The following is a 22309-nucleotide window of genomic DNA, read 5'->3' as shown; positions in this document are numbered from 1 at the left end:
TTTTAATTACTTTATGTATGCACATACATACAACCAAAAACTTTACACTAAGTTTAATTACATCATTGAACTTAATGTATGCACATACATTAAGTTTTTTCATTGTTAAAAAAAAACCCCTGACCTAATTAGCTAATAACTATCAATCATTTCACTATTTAGAAGGAGTTTACTTTTTTGCCTGCTTTTTTGCCCTTTTTCCTTTGGTCTTTTCTTCTTCTGCCTCTGCTTCTGCTGCTGCCATTTTTCTTTCTTCTGTTTCTTTCTTCTTCTTCTCAGCAATTGCAGCCTTTAATCTTTCTTCAACTCCATTGACATAAGCAGGATCTTTCTTCTTCTCATTGAACTTGGGTAATTCTGACAACACATCATTCCTAGATTCATTCAAATCACACAGCACCAGTGTGGTACAGATCACTCCTCGCAAAAATTTCCTTCTAATAATCTCACAACAGGAAAAATAAAATTATCAATATGTAATTAATAAAAGCATTAGAAAGGAAAAAACTACGGAAACTATATAGATAATTACTGTTTTGAGTTCATTTAATTTGAACGATTCGCCAACAAAATGGAGCATGTGATACATGACAAAGACTCCACAGCCCAAATTGTCAACTTTATCTTTTCTCCATTCCAACTCAACAACTTCAAACCCATAAGAAGGTAGCTGAGAACTCTTGGGATGATTTCTTTTTCTAAGAAAAGCACCCATTTGAACACACTGACATAAAATATAAAAGTTTAGAATACATTAAAATAAAAAAAAGTTAAAATGGAAACAATGAATCAACAGAAACATAACAAAAAATAAACACAAACATACCATGTGTGAACACAATTCTTTTGTATAATCAAGAGCAGAATCACGCCAGATAACGTTGTCAAGATAATATACCAACTCTTTTGTTTGATCAATAACAAACAAAATGTAGTGATTCTCAATAAGAACAGGAAAATAGATCTGAAATAGCAAAATTAAAAGAGATTTAGACAGAGCATATCATAAACAGAACTCCTTTAAAAGTTATGACATAAAGTTTAGCATAAATATACCAGATCAGCATCCATTATATCACATTCTGGATTCTCATAGCTCACCAAACCTTCCCATAGATCGTGCAAATCCTTAACAGGACTAGAAATGTTACCTTTGCCAATATTGTCACAAACATGCAAGAATGCAAACTATTAAAGTATAATATCTCATTAATATATATATATATATATATATAAAGTAAATGTATTAAAATATAAAAAAAAAAGAAAGAAATAACTTACACTTTGCCTCACACCAAAGAAGAATTTTCGAGGACAGTAGCCTCAAAACATGCTTTCTCATTCAAATACAGACAGTAGCAATCAATAATGCACCATCGATCCTGAGTGGAGCAACAAGGGACACCATGTCTTCTCTTGGAATTAAAAAATTCATTCCAAAAGTAACAAGGCTCTCACCGAAACAATAGAAAATAAGATCAGCATTAAAAAAAAGATAGAGGAAAAAAATAGATAAAAAAATAATTATCATAAAAAATGACACTTAACTTCCTATTCATTGAAACATCCTTCAGCAAACAATAATCGAGAACTTCCAAATGTAACTGAGGCAAATTCCTGAAAATCCAAGCATTGTCCTTCAAAAACAGAGTTACAAAAGGCACCTGCACACCTACTGGTCCACAGTCTAGAGAGCATAGAGATTTATTTGCTCTGATGATACGTCCTGCAGGTTCATTTTGATCAATATGCCCAACAGGAATATTTTCAGTAGGATCAGGAATGATACCAGAAGGTCTAGAACCATTAAGACCTTCATTAACCATTTTCCATGACCATTGTCATCATCCTTAGGAATATCTTCATTCAAACCTTGTGCAGGTTCTTTTTCAGGAACAACATCTTTATCACCTTCTGTAGGTTCATAAAAACCACGAAACAAATCATGTACAAACTTCATTTTATTACACTCATCAATTAAACCATCTAAAATCTTCAGATAATGAGGATCAGAGAGTAGCTGTTCAGTTTGAGAAACTGAAACAGAATCATCAGAAGATAATGAAACACTTCTGCGAGAAGTAATCAACTTATTCAAGGTTTGAAAACCAGTTGACTGAACAAATAATAAAACATCCATATTTCTTTTAAACAAAAGAAATGTTTCATGAACAACCTACAAACATATGAACAAAAAAAATAAATAAATGTTACAAATAAAAATAATAAAATAAGTAAAAATTCAAAATATATGCTTAAAGTGACCCTTTTAAATGCATAAAGTGAACCTTTTAAATGCATAAAGTTACCCTTTTATATGCATAAAGTAACCCTTTTAACTAAATATTTAGGATAACTTTAATGCATATAAAGGGTAACTTTGGTGCAAATAAAGGGTAACTTTGTACACAAAAGGGTAACTTTTGTGCACATAAAGCAATAATAACTAAACATATAAAAAAACAGAACACTTACATCAGTTGAAATTTCTTTAATTTCTTCATCGGTCTTAATACCTTCTGGAAGCTCAAATGCAACAATGCGGCCAGTTGTACCACTTGTAGAAGCACCCTTATCGTATCCCAAAGTAGGAGGTTGCTTAAAAACAGTTTCCCTAAAATTAAGCTGTGACACAGGATATGTAAAAGTATCCAACGGTCCCTGCCCATAACCACCAGCTTTGATCTCTAACTTAATCCGCTTCTTAATCTTTGCATCCGTCCAATGTTGAATCAAAGGAAGAGTACTACTTTCCTTTTCACCTTGAAAATTTAAACGATGAAAATACATAATTTGCAAAGCCAGCAAACAACCACTAACATTTTGAGCAGTTTCATCATTCTTATACTTCTGAACAACCTTCTTTAACTTTTTCAAAACATATGAACACCAATCGAAAGTTTTAATTTCATCAACTTCTTCAACAGCTTTCAGCAACTTCAATGAAACAGTCCTATTAGTAGTAGGAGCTAAAAAGCTAGACATAGCTTGAAGAACAAAACACCTCTTAAATTCTTCCCCTCCATCAACCAAATCAACCATCCGAGACTCCAATTTTGACAAATGAAGAGGTTGCTTACCAGAAAGACCATAATCAGATCTCCATGCCTGAATGATACGTTTATCTACACTTTCATCTTTAGAATTTTTATTAAGTTCAAGAACGCAAATATCACTCAAAGGCAACCAAAACACATCACATATATCATTTCTGATAACAACAAATTCTTTACCAGTAGCAATGGTAAACATGCAGCTACCACCATTGAAGTTTTCAACAAGCCAAGGTAGCATTTGACGATTAAGATTTTTCAATTTCAGATGTAATAAACCACTAAAACCAATTTCTTCAACAACCTGTTTTTGCTCAGGACTAAAGTTCTGCAACAAAATTTCCAATGAATATGGTCTACACCTTGCAATCAAGCTTCTTCGCTCCCTAAATAATAATAAAAAATAAATATGTAACTGAAACAATATAAACTAAAAACAAAATATAATTAAAAAATGCAAAAAAAAAAAAAAAAACTATGTATGTTTACACAAAAGACTCAGAATCAAAATCAGAAAGCATTTCATAATCAGAATCTTGCACTGTTTTAGCTTTCTTAGGTACAATTTTGGCCTTCTTAGGAACTATTTTGGCCTTCTCAGACTCTGGTTTGGCATTCTTAGAAATAATTAAGCCCTTCTCAGGAATTTTCACGGCCTTTTTAAGTACCGCTTTGCTCTTCTCAGGAACTGTCTGGGCCTTTTTAGGTACTGCTTTACCCTTAGCAGGCTCTTTAGGCTTTCCTTTTCCTTTTGTAGGCAATTTATAACGATATTCACCTATTGAACCACCTGTATCTAATTATTACAAAGAAATAACAAAAAATTACAACTTCAGAAATTACTCATGGAAAAATTTAGAATAATGTGCATAAATGACCCTTTTAAATGCATAAAGTGACCCTTTTAACAGCACAAAGTGACCCTTTTAACAGCACAAAGTGACCCTTTTAACTGAACAAAGTGAACCTTTTAACAGCACAAAGTGACCCTTTTAACAGCAAAAAGTGACCCTTTTATATGCATAAAGTGACCCTTTTAAATACAACAAGTAACCCTTTTAACTGAAAAAGTTACCCATGTAACAACATACAGTGACCCCTTTTAACAGCATAAAGTGACCTTTTTAACATCATAAAGTGAACATTGTCAAAGCATAAAAATGACACATATGTCTATTACTCAAACACAATGAACAATGCACAAACACAATGCACATATGCATGTTAATCAAACACAAATGCACAAACACAATGCACATATGCATGTTAATCAAACACAGATACACAAACACAATGCACAAACACAATGCACATATGCCTATTATACTCATACTCAAACCAAAACATAAAACCTAAACCTAAAATCAGTTTAATTAGCATTCTCTGCTAAAAACCTAACATGCAAAATTAAAAGAATAATAAGCAATGATAAAAAAATTCTGAAAATAAACATGAAAAATAGGTATAACATATAACAACACAACAACACATATATAACAAATTTTTAACCAATTATAAACAATGAACAAAAAAATAAAGCAAAATTAAACATATTAACTTCAAAATTCAAATTCAATTATCAGAATCTGCATGAAAAATCAAGTGAAAACTATAAAAATAACATGCACTACTAATTCAACATATATAAGCGAAAATTCAATTGAAAATTTTGAAAAAGTGATGAAAAATTTAAGTAAACACACCTTCTTTAACATCTGAAGACTTCTTTGTAATCTTCTTCTTAACCATTGCAGAATAAAACACTACGAAAATCGAAAATAAAAACAAAATCAAAAAACCTAAAAATCGAAGAATCAAAACAACTTAAACTAACAAAAATCGCAAAAAAAGTAAGTAAATGAACCTGAATATAGCAAATAAACTTCGAAATTCAAACGCAGAGAGCAACAATCGCTTGTAGAAGAGAGATTGAAGAGAGCGAAAATGGTGTTCGAAGAGAGAGAAAATGGCAAATTGAGGAAGAAACAAGAGAGAGAGAGAGTAGTTTGCTGAATAGTGAAGAAGAAAGAGAAAATTTCGCTTTTTGTTAAATTTGAAAAACCTGTCGCGCACGTGTGAGTAAAAAAGGAAACATTTGTGTTTAATTAATTGCTGTCTATGTGGCGCGACATGTGGCGAAAAGTTAGAACGTCAAATGTCGCTGCCTCGTGACCTGGCTAAAAGTTTAGCGGTATATATTAGCTATATGATTGTAATATGTGGTGTTTTATTGTAAGTAAAATTCGTTTGTCAATAAAAATATAATTTTTTTTTCAAAAGAATTATAAATTATTTTATGTATACTTTTTTTTTTTTTTTTTATCCTAAACAAATTTATCCAATCTAGTCTAACGTGAATCTATTTGTCGCTAGACAGTTGACGAAAAGTTGGAATGTCAAGTGTCGTTGTGTCGTGACTTGACTGCAAGACCGACTTTATATATTAGAGATATACTTCGTATGATATTAGATTATATTCTTTTTTTTTTTCCTTCCTATAACAAAAACAATTAATCATAAACTAATGTATCACGAGTTGAGTTAAAAACCAACCCTTAGAAATTTGAGCGAGTAGGAATGACTTTCAAACATCCCTGCTAACGTGGAGTCGCGCTACTGCTGATGCAGAATAGCATCACTGCCTTGTTGTAACGCTCATCTCCCAACTCTAAATGGCCTCATTTTCATTGAATTCACTTTCCAACTCCAATCAACCCTAGTCTTCTTCCTCAACTCCTCTCCATTAAAATCTCTTTTGCCGCCGCTTGTTCGACAATGGTGGCTCCAACTGGCGATCATACCAACATCTCCTTCCCTGGCACGCTTGCTAGCAGTGCATTCGCTGCTTGCTTTGCTGAGGTGATCAATCAATGCTCACTCTTGAAATTTATGCTTTGAATTCAATTCATGCGTTCGATGTTTATATTTTATCTAAATTTTGAGTGTTGACGATTTTTTTTTTTTTTTTTTTTTTTTTTGTCGAATCAAATTTGGTCTGAATTTTATCCCGTAATTCTTTTGATTTGATGGGAATTGTTGTGAAATTAGAGAAAATGAAGTATGATAATCAAGGGATTTCAATTGTTGTGATTTTGGATTTATTCAGATTACTACTGTTTTTTGATAGTGACATTTGGTTTGTATTTTTAACCTTATTTGCTGATAATATTTGTTTATGTTGACCTTTTCAATTCTGTTAAAAGGAACATATATCATGTAGAATGGATAAATATGTAGTATTCTAAATATGAATATATAGAAGGATCGAGGCTGTTGGAAATAAAATGGTTGTATGTTGACGGTAGTCGTTACATATCTATGTTAATGATGAAGAATCTTATGCTAATTAGTAAAAAATTCAGATTGAGGTTAATGAAATGTGACATGATGATGGGTGTAAACGTTGAGAACGATTAATGAATGGCCTTCAAACAATTGTTTTTTGCACATATGTTGGAACCATTACTTCTTAGATGGAGAACTTTGTTTATGTGGGTGATGTAGGTATGTACCATCCCTTTGGACACTGCTAAAGTCAGGCTGCAGCTTCAGAAGAAAGCAATCGGAGATGCAGCAGCTTTACCAAAATATAAAGGCATGCTCGGTACAGTGGCAACTATTGGCCGGGAAGAAGGGCTAGCTGCGCTATGGAAAGGAATTGTACCAGGATTGCATCGTCAATGCCTGTTTGGTGGTCTAAGGATTGGGTTGTATGATCCAGTAAGTTTCAGTGATTTTTCCTGATTAACCTTAAAAGTCATGTCACATCCATCAAATGAGTGTAATTTTATGTTGCAATTTGTACAGGTTAAGACATTATATGTGGGTAAAGACCATGTTGGCGATGTTCCCTTGTCAAAAAAGATACTTGCTGGACTTACCACCGGTATGTAACTTAACACAAATTATTAGTTTTTTGCTGGGATAAAATACTCAAGCTGTCAGTTTATTGGAGGGCGTGATGACACTAAAGATAATTGTCATGCTATATTAGTGTTTGTTCAGCAGATTGAGGGGCTAAGATGTCGGTATTCTTTGCAGGCGCTTTGGGAATCATGATTGCTAATCCAACTGACCTTGTAAAAGTTCGCCTTCAAGCTGAGGGGAAATTGGCACCCGGTGTGCCAAGGCGCTATTCTGGAGCATTAAATGCCTACTCTACTATTGTGAAGCAGGTTATTGCCTATTTGGAGCTACATTAGAACAGTTGGTTTTCATACAAACCCCTCTCTCCTTGTTGGTTAATCCTTTGGACTTTCAGGAAGGACTCAGGGCCTTATGGACTGGCCTTGGGCCAAATGTAGCACGAAATGCCATCATAAATGCCGCTGAACTGGCTAGTTATGATCAAGTGAAGCAGGTAAATTAGGTTTTTCGTTCACTGTTTGGTTCTTGATTATTGTTACATGTCTTTATAACTATAATTGGTTAACTGTCTCATACTTTATACTTCGTATTTCATTTATACTGCAGACCATTTTGAGGATACCTGGATTCACCGACAATGTTGTCACCCATTTGCTGTCTGGTCTTGGAGCTGGATTCGTTGCTGTCTGCATTGGCTCACCTGTTGATGTGGTTTGTCTTTCACTCTACAGAGCAATCCTGATATCTTGAGCTTTGTTGGTGTCCTGCCATCAGTATTATGTGCGGTTTAATCTCTAGACATTGACTATTAATTAACTGAAACTGTCAATAGGTTAATCCATCATCTAAATTCACCAATGACTGGGAATGGACTCCTATATATTAAAATGCTAGCCCAATATAGGGACAATTTGGAATACAATTTTGGTCAGCTGATTATAGAAATGTATATGGTTGCCGGTGGTTATTGGTTAAATATTTATAGTCATTTGTCTTGAAGGAATCTTGTATATGCTTAGAACAGTTAATCTGGTTTTAGAAATAGTACATTGCCAACTTGGGCCGTGAATGGAAAACTTTGGACATAGGGACTTGGAATGTAGCATTTCAGAACTAAAAGAGTAATTCCATTTAGGATGAGATGAGTTTGATGGAAACTAGCTGTCTAGTTCCTGGCTGATTGATAAAAGAAATTAAAGTCTCCTGTTCTGGTTTGGAAGAGGAATATTTAGGATTTTTGTGCAAGCTCTATTGTTTCTAGATGGGCTACATTATATTTTCACAATTATTAACTAGTTTTCTCACAAAAGCAAATAGATAATGTAAGGTACCAGCTGGCGTTATTGTGAATTTTTTTTATCCAAATATGGAACTGGATAAGACTATAAAAGTTAAAATGTTAATGATTTCACAATTTTCTAATGTTTTCTAGTAAATATAAAGTGAGCAAGAACTAGCACTAGCAACTTTATCAGGTTTGCTCAATGCTCATGTGGGATGAAAGCAGATCCCTAAAAAAAAAATTGTGAGAAGAAGCAGAAATATAGAGGCCTTCCTCCCTTTTGTAGAATGTGCTTCTCACATCGGGAAACAAAAATCTAGCAGAATTATGGTAGATTTCCATTCAGGGACTAGCATTGATTCATAACACTTCTAATTCATGCAATAAAGATTCTATGTCAAACAATTGTATGTATCTCAGGGATTTTGACAGGAAGAAACATATTAATTAAGGCTTATTTTCTGCTTTTTTTTTTTTGGTAATTTGGTAAGGATGTATACGACCCATGGCTATTATTGGTCAAGTGATATGGTCCGAAGACGAATGATTGTGAATCCAAAAGTTGCTAATAAGAGATAGAATTAGCTTGTGACTTGGTGAATTGGGCTTTTGTAAGAGATTGCAGACTTTTGGAAGCCCAAACCTTTGTTGTAGTAATTCATTCATTGGATAGCACTTCTTCTTGTACATGAAACTAGATTGATTACAATGGACCAAGCAAGGAAATTTGTCAAGAAGTACGGTCCTTTTTACTCTCAGTCATATGGTCGAATTGTACCTTAGACTTAGAATTTTTGAATTTTTTGAGAGTTTGACTCTTATTTTTTACTCCCCTTATGCTATTTAGGTTCAACACTTGAATATTGCACTTAGCTTTTGGTGATACGTTATATGAATTTTTAGTGGAATCTCTTTTTTATTTGAAAATGCTATTCTTTATTTATTTATTTATTTTTAAATTATGAAATGAGTAATTGTTCCTTCTTTGATTCTTTCATCATTTGCTTCTCGGATTTTTCATTGGAAGACCTAAACGAAAATGGAGGGAGTATATGATATAGGGAGCACCAATTTTTTTTTTTTTTTTGGAAAATAAGATTTTATTACCAAAGAGAGAAAGTTACAACTTACAAAAGCTAAGTTATAACTACCACCAGAACACAAAAAGACCTGAAAACAACAGGCCAACCCCACAACCAGTTCTAGATCCAAACCTAGCCACCTTCTAGGAAGGGTTCTAGGAAGGACCTAGAACAACTGGACTCAGACTTCCGGCCACCTTCTAGGAAGGGTTCCGGAAACCAGGACCAGACAACAAACAACCGGAAAAACAACAAAACCAAACACCCAAAAGACACCAAAACCAACAGTCAGTAGTAGACAAACCTGCAAACTGACAAGAAAACTAAAACAACAAAAAGACAGCAAAAAAAGGAACCAAAGCTAGCCTCAACTGCAGAAAACAAAGCACAAAACAATAGATAACTGCACAGCAGCACCAACAGCAGAAAACACCAACAGCAGCTAGGCAAAGCAAGGCAAAGAGCAGAGCAGAAGCTGCAAACCAGCAGAAGCAGCAGCAACAAACACCACCTACAGCCTACAGCAGCACACTGCAGGCACAAGAGCACTGAGCAGACCAGAGCAGCAGCGCAAGGCAGACAGCAGTGCAAAGCAGTGCACAGCAACACACAGCAGAGCAGCAGAGGCACAGAACAGCAACAAGCACTGCAGACCAGCAACAACAGCAAGCAGCAAGCAGCAAGCACAGCAACCAGCAGCAGATTGCAGCAGTCAGCAAACAGCACAGCAGGACAGCACAGCAGGCAGCAGCAGAAGCAGACCAACAACAACAGATCAGCAGCACCTGCAGCAGACTGCAGCAGACAGACAGCACAGCAGGCAGCAGACTGCAGCAGACAGCAAACCACAGCAGGCAGCAGAACACAGCAGCAGATCAGCAACCAACCAGCAGCAAAGAAACAGCAGCAGCAGACTGCATCAACATCAGCAGCAACACACCAACAGCACAGCAACACAAACCACAGGCAGCAGCAACACAGAAGCACAGCAAAGCACAGAAATAGCCTGCAGAAAAAGAAACCAATACAAAAAGAAACAACGGGAAACCCAGTATCAGAACCCAACCCAAGGAAACCAGAACAAAAACACAAAGAGCCCGAGACAAGCCCTAAACGATCAAATATTTGCTTCCCGCCGGGATTCTACAAACTGAGTGAAAAACAATATCCCGAACAAGGGCATCAACTGATTTGCAACAACCAGTAAAGAGAACTGCATTCCTTTGAATCCAAATACCATAAACCGTTTCAGTGAAGGCCACCTGGATCACTTTATTCTTCAATCTGGAACTTCTGCAGATTTTCTTCATCCAATCAATCTCATCACTAAACTGTTGAACAGGCTTGGAAACACGTAAGATCCCCAAAACCTTACTCCAAACCTTCCTAGAGAAATCACAATCAAAGAAAAGATGCTGAACACTTTCATTGCCATTTCACTTTGGATCACAAGAGATGTGCCATTGAAGCAACCTATCCTTAGTGACAAGCCTATTCCATAAAGCTAGCCACAATATGAAAACACTATTGGGAGTTGCTAAGTTATGGCAAGTAACTCTCTTCCAAGGAACTTTAAGGCCTAATAGCAGCATAAAGCTGCTTGATTTTCAACTTGTTGCCCTGAACGAAACCATCCCATCCCCCTTGATCATTCACAATATCTCTACAACTCAAAATCTTCTTCAAGAACCAGGAGCATCTAGCAGGGGTAGGAGCGGTCCAACAATCTTTGTGCTTGAAATAGTAGATATGAACCCACTTAACCCAAAGATTATCAGCCTTGTGAGCAATATCCCAAAGTAACTTAGTGACAGCTGCTTTATTCCACTCAGGAAGAGAAAGCAGATTCCAGCCACCACAAACTTTAGGAAGACAAACATTATTCCAAGCAACCAAAGACTCTTTTACGTTCTACTAACCTTAGTTTTAAAAAGCGCAAGGTGAAAAGGGTCCTTGGGGCCAAGCCGCAAAACAAAAGCGCATAACCTATTGGATACGATGCACAAATTTTAATATTAATTGTTTTATTTTACCTTTTTTTGGCATTAATAATTTAATAAAAAATCAAATTAAAGTGATAATTATTTTATTTATTGCTTTTTTGAAGAAATTTTATCGCTTTATTGTTATTTATAATAATTTATCTAAAAACACTCAAATGTAAGCATAAAAAAAATATAATTTATTTTTTTTGTAAAATTAAAAAATAAAAAGAGGGATGGTTGTCACGTGATTAACAAAGTAAGAAGGGCGCAACATGCTTTTGTTACTTCATAATTATAAAAAAAAAAGATTTGAAAAGATAATTAGGAGAAAAAAATTCCTTTTTTGCGTTATTGTAGGTGGGTAGAGACATGGTTCGAAAATGCAGTTTTGGTTACGATCACGGGAACGGTTATAGTGTCGTAGGAATGGGTATGATGCATTGATCTCGGGCCGGGTCACGGTTATCACGATGCAAATTTGATTTAAAGATAGTAGAGGATTAGAGACATCAACGGAGAGTTATGGTAGAATAGTAAAGGATTAGAGTCGTAAGTGGGAAGATCTTTCACTATATCTTTGAATATGAAGTAACTTTTGAGTGAAACAATAGATGTAACTTTCTAAGGGTTGATTTGGGGTTGAAATGTTTGATTCAAACAAAATCACGGGTTTTTTTTAACACCCCTTGTTGATACGGACAATCTCGATTCGGTTAGTAGAAAATCCTTTACAAAACAGCCCAACCAAGATGTCGCGGCCTTGTTTTTACTCCAAAGATCACTCCTTAAAAAAAAAGGTGGGAAAGAACAAAAAATGGAGAAGAGCAAAGATCGAAGAGATAGAATAGAAAAAGAAAATAAAGATATGATATTCTACAAGGGTTACTTCATCGGCACCGAACACCAATAGATCCGGGAATTAATCTCTGAAAATGTCTGTTGTAGCAGAATCCATCAATTTGTTAGAAGCGTTGTGGATACAAAAATATTTCACTCAATAATATAGAGAGGAAAACAAATGTACTAAACAATATCTCTTATAATCTCTTATATGTGTATTCTACAAAATAAATTAGCATTTTTAGCATTTATATAATGCTACTACCTTAACCCTTTCAATGAAAATCAATTATTTCTCCTTCTCTCTTCTCTAATAATAATAACATTCCTAATTTCATTCTTCATGAATTAGATATAATAAGTTATTTGTCAAGTTAATCTATTTTTAAGTTTTTTAACACTCCCCCTTAAAGTTTTTCTCACAATGCCAATCTACTTTTGCTTTCTATTAAAATCATTAAACTTTAGCGGCTTTGTAAAGATGTTAGTAATTTGATCTAATGACTTTACAAACTTCAAATCAATTTCTCTTTGTTCGACGCATTGTCTTATAAAATGGAATCTTGTGCCAATATTTTTTTATTTTATTTTTTTCCGATTATGAAACACAGGATTTTTCGCCTAAGCAAGAGAATTCTTGAAATCTTGTGAAGTAACATGATTTAATATACCTTTCAAGTACCAGAGTATTCTTTTTGCCGCTTGCAGAAGAGAAGTATATGGATTCTCCATAAAACGACTTACTAGTCCAATAGCCTTAATGTCACAAGTTAAGTATCGTGAACTTCTCACCAAACTCTTAAACAAGGTTGGATTCACTTTTTCTTCATATGAATCATTCGTTGATAATTTTATCCCACATTCCAATGGAGTGTTTATAGGATTAACATTCGTCATATACTCACATAGATGAAAATTCCATCATCACTTTGTATAACTTCAATTCCCAAGTAATAGGGCATGGGTCCCATATCTGTCATCTCAAATTCAAGTGCCATTCTTTTCTTATAATCTGTAAACATTTCAATATTGCTCCTGTGAATATAAGATCATCCACATAAATGCAAACATAGAAAACATCATTGTTTTTCTTCTTCACATAAAGTGCATACTCATGAATGCACCTTGAAAATTCATTTTCTAGTAAGTATTTATAGAGCTGACTATTCCATGCTCGAGGTGCTTGCTTTAATCCATATAAAACCCTTTTTAATTTAAGAACTTTACTTTCTTGTCCATTGATAACATATCCTTTTTGGTTGTTTTAGACCTCATCCTCTAGAAATCTGTTTAGAAACGCAGATTTTACATCCATTTAATGAATCTTTTATTGAAATTAGCAACCTTACTATCTCTTGTCAAGCAACTGGGTCAAATACCTCCTCATAACCTTTAACCTTTAGCAACAAGCCTTCCTCTGTACTTTTCTACAACACCTTTGGCATTTCTCTTGATTTTGAAAACCCATTTGACTCATATTGCCTTCTTTCCATTTAGACGTGTTGCTCATCCTAGGTGCTGTTTTTCTCGATAGCATGAGTCTCTTCATTCATGGCTTTAATTTGTTTCATTAAAACTCATTGGTTCAGTATCATTGAATAAGAAAAATAACAAAGCATTAGCTTCTATCCTTTATGTAACTTCATAAAAATTCGAAAGACTTCCATATTTCTTTGGTACTTCACTTAAACCAAATGAATCTCCACTCGAATGTAGTGTCGGTGATGAAATTTGAGGAAGAAAGTTATAAGATTCTTCCTCTTCTATACTCCAATCCCATATTGCTTCTTCATAAAATTCTACATCTTTACTAATCACTGTCTTGCTGGCACTTGGATTAAACAATTTGTAAACCTTAGATTTTTTGTCATATCCGATGAAGAGTAGTTTTTATTTCGATTATCAAGTTGTTCAAAAGCAAATAAACCAATTACTCGAAGATATCACACACTTGGCTTCCATCCATTCTAAAATTCTTGCGGCGTCACATTCTTCAAGCTCTTTGTTAGTGAACGATTCGACAATTAAACTGCACAAGCAATTTCTTCTACACAAATTTATTTTGGCATCTTCTTATTTTTCAACATGGATCTTGCCATGTTAAGAATGGTTCTATTCTTCCTTTTAGCTACCACATTTTGTTATGATGTTCTAGGAGCAGTAAGTGGTTGGCGAATTCCTTGGTCCTCAAAATATTTGTTGAATTCATTAGATGCGAATTCACCGGTCCTTAACATTTTAATTTCATAACCACTTTCTTTCTCTATTAATTTTCTTAGAAAGTTTCAAAAGCTTCATATTTATTTTTCACGTGGCTTTATAGCTCTTGAATTAGTTTGTTTCGAAAAGGGATTTCTCAAATGTTTGCTCTTCACAAAGTTAATTCGGATGACCAACATGGGGCAATCCTCATACCATTTTCTTGAGGTGACCAAATTTCATATGCCACTTCCAAGATAGGATCTTAAATACACGTCTTTAAACACATCGGTCCAATTGTTTGTAAGTTTATGAAGAACATTTTGTTCTTTGTCATAAAGACTATGACTATAAGCTTAGAATATTCTATCACGTAGCCATAACTTTTGTCCCTCCATTATTATTTAACATCCATTGACCTCCAAGTATTATTTAACATCCATTGACCTCCAAGTGATAGAATATTCTATCACGTAGCCATGATATTTACTTTTGAGCCATTTCCAAAAGTTACATTACCAGTCACACTCGTATCCGAATCAACAAATTTGCTTTTATATCGTGTCATATGGTTACTTGCTTTTAATATAAAGTATAGTTAATTGGAAAGAGAAATAATAGAAAAGTTGTGTATGTGAGGTTGTTAGGAGAGAGAAGTAAAATATATGTGAAAGTAGGATTAGTGGAAGAGAAAAATTATAAAATAATAGTGGGTCTTTTCTAAATATGGAGGTGTTGCTACTATTATGAAACATACATAAAAGGAAAGTGTTGCGATTATTACGAAACGGAGGGAGTAAAAGTGATTTTAGCCTACAACACTTGTTGCTCATCTTCCTATTTACCCTTTTTTAACTACTCTTATAGGCTCTAAGAGACCCATTTAATTCATTAATGATCATGGAATCCAAGTCCTTATTAGCCTTTTCTATAGCAACCACTAATTGGTTGAAATCAGAAATAAGAGAAAATAGTATTTTTTTCAACTACACGAGAGTCTATGATTAACTCACCAAGCCTCTTCATTTGATTCACAACGTATAGAACTTTTCCAAAATAATCTGAGATGGATTCTTTATCAAACATCTCTAAGGTGTTCAAACTCTCCTCTTAAAGTGTGAAGGCGAACCTTCTTTGGTGTACTTACTCCTTCAAATGAATTTTGAGGAGTATCTCATGCCTGTTTGGAGTTAGTTGCATTAGCAACTTTCTTAAACATATTATCATCCAATCCTCAATGGATGACCGTAAGTGCATTTTGATCCTTGTTCCTCTCGGTTTGCATAATTTCTTTATCAGCTTCATTTAATTTCGAGTTATCTTCTAGTTGTACCTTTTTCAACAATCACCCAAACTCCTTGTGCTCTAAGAATAGTTTTCATTCGTAGATACCACTTATCATAATTTTCTTTTTTGAGTTTGGAGTATTGAAAAGCTACGTCATTATTTTTTGTTGCCATGCCTTATATATAACGTGGCTCTTGTACCACTTTGTTGGAAGCGTGGTGGATACACAATATAGGGGGCATCCATGATGTTTAGGGAATTAGTCTCTATTGGGCTCCTTACTTCATGCCCTTCTAGTTTCTAAATGTAGAAATGATTGGTGTGTACCATCATGAGGAATTGAAGACTTCTAATTTTTCTTTTTATGGTAAGCTTCGTAGCTAATAATTGAATTTGAGAGAGATCTATTTATCTTATTATAGTTTAAAGCCAAAATATTGAAATTATATGCAAAAAAGGAATGTGAGTGGCACTGTAGTAAGGCTATAAGGTGGTAATGAGGGGCGAACCAATTTGAGACATGGGTCAACTTAATCTCGTATGTGCTTGCGCTAAATTTAGGCGAAGGAGAAAAAAAGAAAATGAAGCGAGAGAGAGAGAGAGAGAGAGTCCCTTTTTAAGGTAATACGAAGTATTCGGAAAAAAGTTTATAAAAGATACTAGCTCACAAAAATAGTGAAAAGTAAGGTGTGTTAATAAAAAACTATTTTTCTGTAAATTAATTGTTTGCTAAGAAGAATGAGAACTCATGGTTTTAAAATGATCTAAACTATCCAAATCAAACTTAAACTTAGTTAGGCCCGTCACTATGGACCTATAGGGGGCTATCTTATTAGGATCAGATCTTAGGATCTTAAGATCCAACAAATATGATAAAATGAGCAATTAAAATGTTGAACTATGATTAATACATGTATTTCAAGTAAACATATTACTAAAATTACACATTTTTGGTTACTTAAGATCATTGTTACATATTTATGATGATTTTGCGATGTGTCTTGTGCTTAATTTAAGTATGTTGCTTGCATTCAAAGAGTCGTTGGAATATTAGTCTACTAGATGAAATCTGATCATGCTTGTGCCTCTTCTAGGTGTTGTGAAATTCTTCATATTGTTTTTCAACTATAGTTAGCCGAATCATTGAGTTATATGCTTTTATGTTGGTTGCAGTTCATAATAATGTTTGCTGGTGTTAGATGTGACACTAGGAGAGTTTTACTGGTTTGTGACAACAAAATGTATTACCAGAAAGATTGAATTGTTGAATTTGATTAGGTTTATGGTTAGATTTCTTAACACAACCCTTCTTAGATGGAGTGAATAAGGAGAAGATGGTGACTAAGAGTTCGAGAACTGTTGTTATTTAGAATGTTTTATTATACTTTTAGGGGGCGTTTGGTTTGAATTGTTTGGAAAGAGAAAGGCAATCAACTACCCTAATTGCTTTTTATGTTGTTTGTTTGTCCAATTTAATTATTCCCTTTACCCCTTTGATTACCTAATTTCCCTAGACCGCCAGCCGTCTTCACCATAATAATGACCACCATAACACACCAGCACACCACCACCTAAGCTACATGATCCACTCCACCAGAAACCTCACCACCTACCATACCAACAACCAACCCCTAACTACCTCCACCACCAGCCATCCTGCGCCACCCTCCAACAAACCCAAAATCTCCCTTTAATCACCCTTAAACATCCTCCATCCACCTAGAAACCACCCCAAAACTACCTCTTAACATCTTCCAACCATTCCGAAACCCACCACCACTGGAAATCCACCAAAACCCTCCTAAAAACTACTGACCCTAAAAATTGGAAAAAAAAAAAAAAGAAAAAATGGAAAAAATTACTTTTTATATCATCCTATGTAGTTTTAGATTGTCAAATTAGACTGAAAAAGTTAGATCTAAAGTTTAAATTTTTGAATTTGACTTATAAAACATTCATATATATACTAATTATTTTGAGGTGAAACCGTAATAGCAAAGAGATGAGGATGGTGGCGGCGTTACTTTACAGGTTAACTTTTCGACTCCATTTTAAAACCCAATTTTCTACCCACTGAACTCTTACAACAAAACCCTTTTAAGTATCACAAGCCCTCATACCCATGACCCTTAAAGGTAAGGAATGAGGGCCAAAGTCTTACCTTAATAATCTATAATATCATTAAAACTCATAGGGACAACATGCTAACGCCATGTGTCACCCTTCATTCAATATGATTGGGTGCAACATGTGTGCCATGTGTCACTCTATGTGTCATCATTCTTCTCTCACCACATTAATCTATTATCAATTCTTCTCCAAATTTCTTATTCTTCCTATTTTATTTTTATTTATTTATATTGTTTTTTGTTTATCTTTTCCATAACAAGTACATAGTGTAACATACTAACATTTTTTGTTTTACTGTTTTTTTTTTTTTTTTCCTTCCCTCTTGTGCCAATATTACATGTGTTTCAAAAAAGTCAACTACTCTTATGATAAGTCACTTTTTCAATTCAAAAAATGTTGCAGATGATACTAACGAATTGTTGTTGTAAGAAAGGTGCATTTTCTGTTCATATAAGAGCATTTTCAGATAAAAATGTGCACATGAAATCTCTTTGTATTAAATTTACACATATAATGAGTATAGAGTTCAAATCAACCTCAGTCTACTTGGAATTGTATATATTGATTCTGTATTTGCAACTACCAACACAAGCACCTTTTGATGAACAATTTCTCATAAGAATAGGTCAAGATATTTGATATCATCCTCATTCTCATAAAAGGTACATTCATGATGTTGTTAAAAAAGATATAACTCATATAAGTGTTTTATAGATGCTATCTAAAGGAGCTTGCTAACTAAGAGGAATTTGATTAATATATATTCTACCCCTGTTTGGAAAGATGTCTATTTATATATAAATGCTTGATATTTCTGTTTTAGGTTAAATCCAGAATGATGGGAGATTCTTCTGCATACAAGAGTACGCTTGATTGTTTCATCAAGACCTTAAAGAATGATGTAAGTTGTTATTCATCTTCTCTCTCTCTCTCTCTCTCTCTCTCTCTCTCTCTAGCCACCTATTTCAAGAACTAACATTAACAGTATAACAACAATAATTCAAGATCAAACATGTGATTGCCGTGGATTAAAAATAATAATTAAACAAAAATTATTTCCACTGTCAACAGATTGTTGCAAGAGAACTAAACTTGGCTGAATATTCATTGTCCTTTGAACCAATTACAAATTACAACATAGTGAAGCTCCCCTACATATTGGGAGGCAGCGGAGTCACCATATTGCACGAATGGCTTATGATAAATTACAAAATAAATTACCTTAGAGTCGTGTTGGTGCATTGGGCATCAAGCAAAATCATGTTTCAATTATCACTCACAGTAACTTGAAATCAACCAAGAAGACTAGTGTCTTGAAATTTTAGAAATATGACTACCCCAGACAACGTTTTTCTTTAATCTAGTAGCTGTCTAGGTTTTGTGGGTCATCGCCTATTTCAAATGACCATATCTTTTGGCCAAATTTCAAATGACCATGTCTCGTGTATTGCTTAAATTGCACATCTGATCGCCTTGTTAGGCCTGTTGAAACCCCAACCAGACCTGAAAACTTTAATGACTGGACTGGACTGGATTGTTTTCTCCAAATAGCTGAAGCTTTGTCAAGGTCTTCATTCCTTATTTCCAATTTTTGGGTTCTGATCTGGTCTAAATCTTTCTTTTTTTTCCTCTTTTGATCGTACAATATTAAACTTGGCAACATTGATCCTCACATTGCAGTGACATTATAATGGCTTTTGAACTTACAGTGCCTGTTAGACCGTGATGACTGCAAACCACCTTCATTGCCCTCGAAATGGTTCTGTAACTGTTATCGTGATTGAGATTATATCTGAGACTGCATATAGGGAAGAAAATGTACTTCTGATAACTTTTAACCCTTTTTATTGTCTGTTCCTCACCTTTGTTTATAGAGATGTGCAAATTGTTTTGTTATAACTTAATTACAAGTCACTAAACGTGAAAAATATAAGCCTCCATGATTCCGTCAATAAAATAAACAGTCTTTAATACTAATTGTATTCAAGCAGCAATTAAGTCTTTAAACTTGCCAAATAAATGACAACCTTCATTGAAGAAACGGAAAAAATTATGACTTTTGCTGATCATGAACTGGTTTAATACTTTCTGGTCCAGTCTAGTAGTATTGTTGGTCCAGTATCTAATCCACTTTTCTTTTTTTTTTTTTTTTATTTATTTTTATTTTTAAAATTCTGGTCTCTGAGTTATTGTTGGAAAGCTGTGACACCTTTTTCTTGTCATGGACTATCCTTCAATAGACGAGTAATGAATCCTATCTTCATAACCCTTTCACCATATGTCATCTTTATGCCGATTCTCTGTCAACTCAACCCTCCCAAGTGCATCAGAGCCATGGATTAACCAGTCTAACTATATGTTTAATTTATACAAAGTGTCTCCATTGGCTTCATACATCAACATGGAAAGTACGAGGATAGATTAAGTTTGTTCAAAACTTGATTAAGGCAAGATGCCCCAACGTCACATGGTAACTTGCTACCTTCTGTTTAGTTGATTAGATTGCTGAGCAATTTTTCTTTTGTATCGTTATTCTTTTTGCAAAATGTGAGATTTTGAAAGTTAACACAGTAAATTTTGTTTAGTCCATGAGCAATCCTTCTTTATTATGCAGGGTCCTCTTGCATTTTACAAGGGCTTTATTCCAAACTTTGGACGCCTTGGATCTTGGAATGTCATTATGTTTTTGACTCTGGAACAGGTATGTCCTCTTGAATTTAAACTATCCTATATCTTAAGTATTCGTTGACCAAATCTTCAACTTTGACTTGGGGATTGAACTGAAAGGTAGTCTAATTGTACATTACTCTCTTTGTTAACCTTTTGCTCTCTGTACAGATCTCTACTTCTTTATGATCAATGTTTATTTCCTGTATGCTTGACGCTTATCATATGATTAGTAAAAAGACTAACCTTAGTTGAATTAGGTTTGTTGGGAATTATGTCAGAGCTTAAAAAATCTAAGAACTGAATTGACCTCTCTGCAGTAAAATTTATGCTATTTAATTGGTGCTTTTGCCACAAAGATAGAAGGGTGTCCTAAGGCTTAACATGTTGTGGGGATGAAATTTAATTGTTTCGAAATATGTTTGATTTTGGTATTGACCACAGCATTTCAACCTGTAAGAACTTTGTATCTATATATTTCCTTTCTTTTGACTAAACTGCAAAATGCATTCTGTTACACAGAAATACTGGACTACCCAATGTTGGCATTACTATAAATAAAAAAAAAAGATTTTAACTTCAAAGGGGAGGGGGTGGGGAGAGGGTGGTAAAAACTTATTGTCAGATTTCCGCCTAGTAATAAAACTTGGAAATAATTTTCTTGCATATTAGGTGCTGAATATGTCTTCCTATTTGGCAGGCAAAGAAGGTTGTGAGGAATTTGGAATCTTCTTGATGAAGATTTGACTACATTCTTTTTTGAAATCTGAGGGAACTGATCATTGAAAATAAAGCCTTGTTGTAGCAGTTTGTAAAATGCTGCTATATTCGTCATGTATGGCCAGAGGCGAACTGGTGCCGAATCGTAAGTAGGAGAAGAGCATACTTGAACACAGTTACAGGTCCAAATTTGATGGGGATTTTGTCATCTCCCATCCTCTTCCCTGATAAAAACATTTAATTTACACCTTCGTAGGCCTAAAAGCCTTGTATTTCACTCATAGCACAATGACATGTATTCATCAATAAATTTTATTATTTATCCAGCAATTTACTTCTGCTTTACAGTTATATATGATATGATGTTGACAAAGGTCAATTTTCTTGGAAATTGACTAGGCAGTCTTGGCTTATCCAGTTTCCCATGATATAAGCGCTTGAGTTGATCTGTATTCAGATTTCTGAATTTTCAAAGTGAAGCTCTGGCATTCAAGTTAAATTTGGTACCAAGTGAGCTTGTAATTACTTTTTACCATTCCAATTCGATTAAATTTCGGCCAACACTTAAAAATCTTAATCACATAAAAATTAGTGTCAATTTAGAATGTTCGAAACAAATCTAATGCATTTTTTAAAGGCAAATACTCCCTCCGTCCCCGAAAGAACGACCCATTTGAGTTGATTACGCGGGTATTAAGAAAGTTAAATAAAAAGAAATAAAAGTATATTGAAAATATATAATTTTCATGGGATTTGTAAAAAAATAGAGAAAGTAATAAAATTACATAGAAAATCAAGTTTTTATATGGGGAAGTTAATTTTGCACAAATATTGTTGCAAATTGGTGGGTGTTTTAATGCAAATGGGTCATTCTTTTTGGGACTAAAATTAGGCTAAATAGATCGTTCTTTCGGGGACGGAGGTAGTATAAATTTTCTTTAGGATATATTTAAAACTTAAATTGTTAATATCATTACTCGTATTATAGGTTGATATTATGGAAATTATAAGTTGAGATGAATATAATTAATATTGCTTGACTAAATTTTATCTTAGATATCAATTCCTAAAGATGGTCAAGCAGAAATTTGTGTTCTGGCAAAGCTTAAAGCGTTTAGATTAAGATGAAATGTATCAAATATTACGTTTACATGAAAACTTACAAAAAGATGACAATTTGGCACATGGGCAAGTGTT

General features: G+C 34.1%; 1 protein-coding gene across 1 annotated transcript; it reads left to right on the top strand.

The window, feature by feature from the left end:
• Positions 1-5651: 5651 nt before the first annotated feature.
• Positions 5652-21553, top strand: LOC145567498 (mitochondrial uncoupling protein 1-like). Its single transcript, XM_081626789.1, has 9 exons — positions 5652-5912; positions 6558-6773; positions 6861-6939; positions 7095-7228; positions 7315-7413; positions 7527-7631; positions 18549-18626; positions 20340-20426; positions 21093-21553. Exons 1-9 carry the CDS (start codon positions 5829-5831, stop codon positions 21126-21128), a joined length of 918 nt encoding a protein of 305 aa, XP_081482915.1. The 5' UTR covers positions 5652-5828; the 3' UTR covers positions 21129-21553.
• The last annotated feature ends 756 nt before the right edge of the window (positions 21554-22309 follow it).

Source organism: Chenopodium album, chromosome 11 (genome assembly GCF_948465745.1).
Source record: "Chenopodium album chromosome 11, dcCheAlbu1.1, whole genome shotgun sequence".
Classification (NCBI taxonomy): Eukaryota; Viridiplantae; Streptophyta; class Magnoliopsida; order Caryophyllales; family Amaranthaceae; genus Chenopodium; species Chenopodium album.
This window is presented reverse-complemented; position numbering and strand designations above follow the sequence as displayed.

Bases quoted from the DNA above. Each gene is read 5' to 3' on its own strand.
- LOC145567498 (XM_081626789.1), top strand. From the start codon at position 5,829: ATGGTGGCTCCAACTGGCGATCATACCAACATCTCCTTCCCTGGCACG. The intron at 7,632-18,548 runs GTTTGTCTTTCA...TTTCTGTTTTAG, and splicing joins TTGGCTCACCTGTTGATGTG to GTTAAATCCAGAATGATGGG. The intron at 20,427-21,092 runs GTATGTCCTCTT...CCTATTTGGCAG, and splicing joins TGTTTTTGACTCTGGAACAG to GCAAAGAAGGTTGTGAGGAA.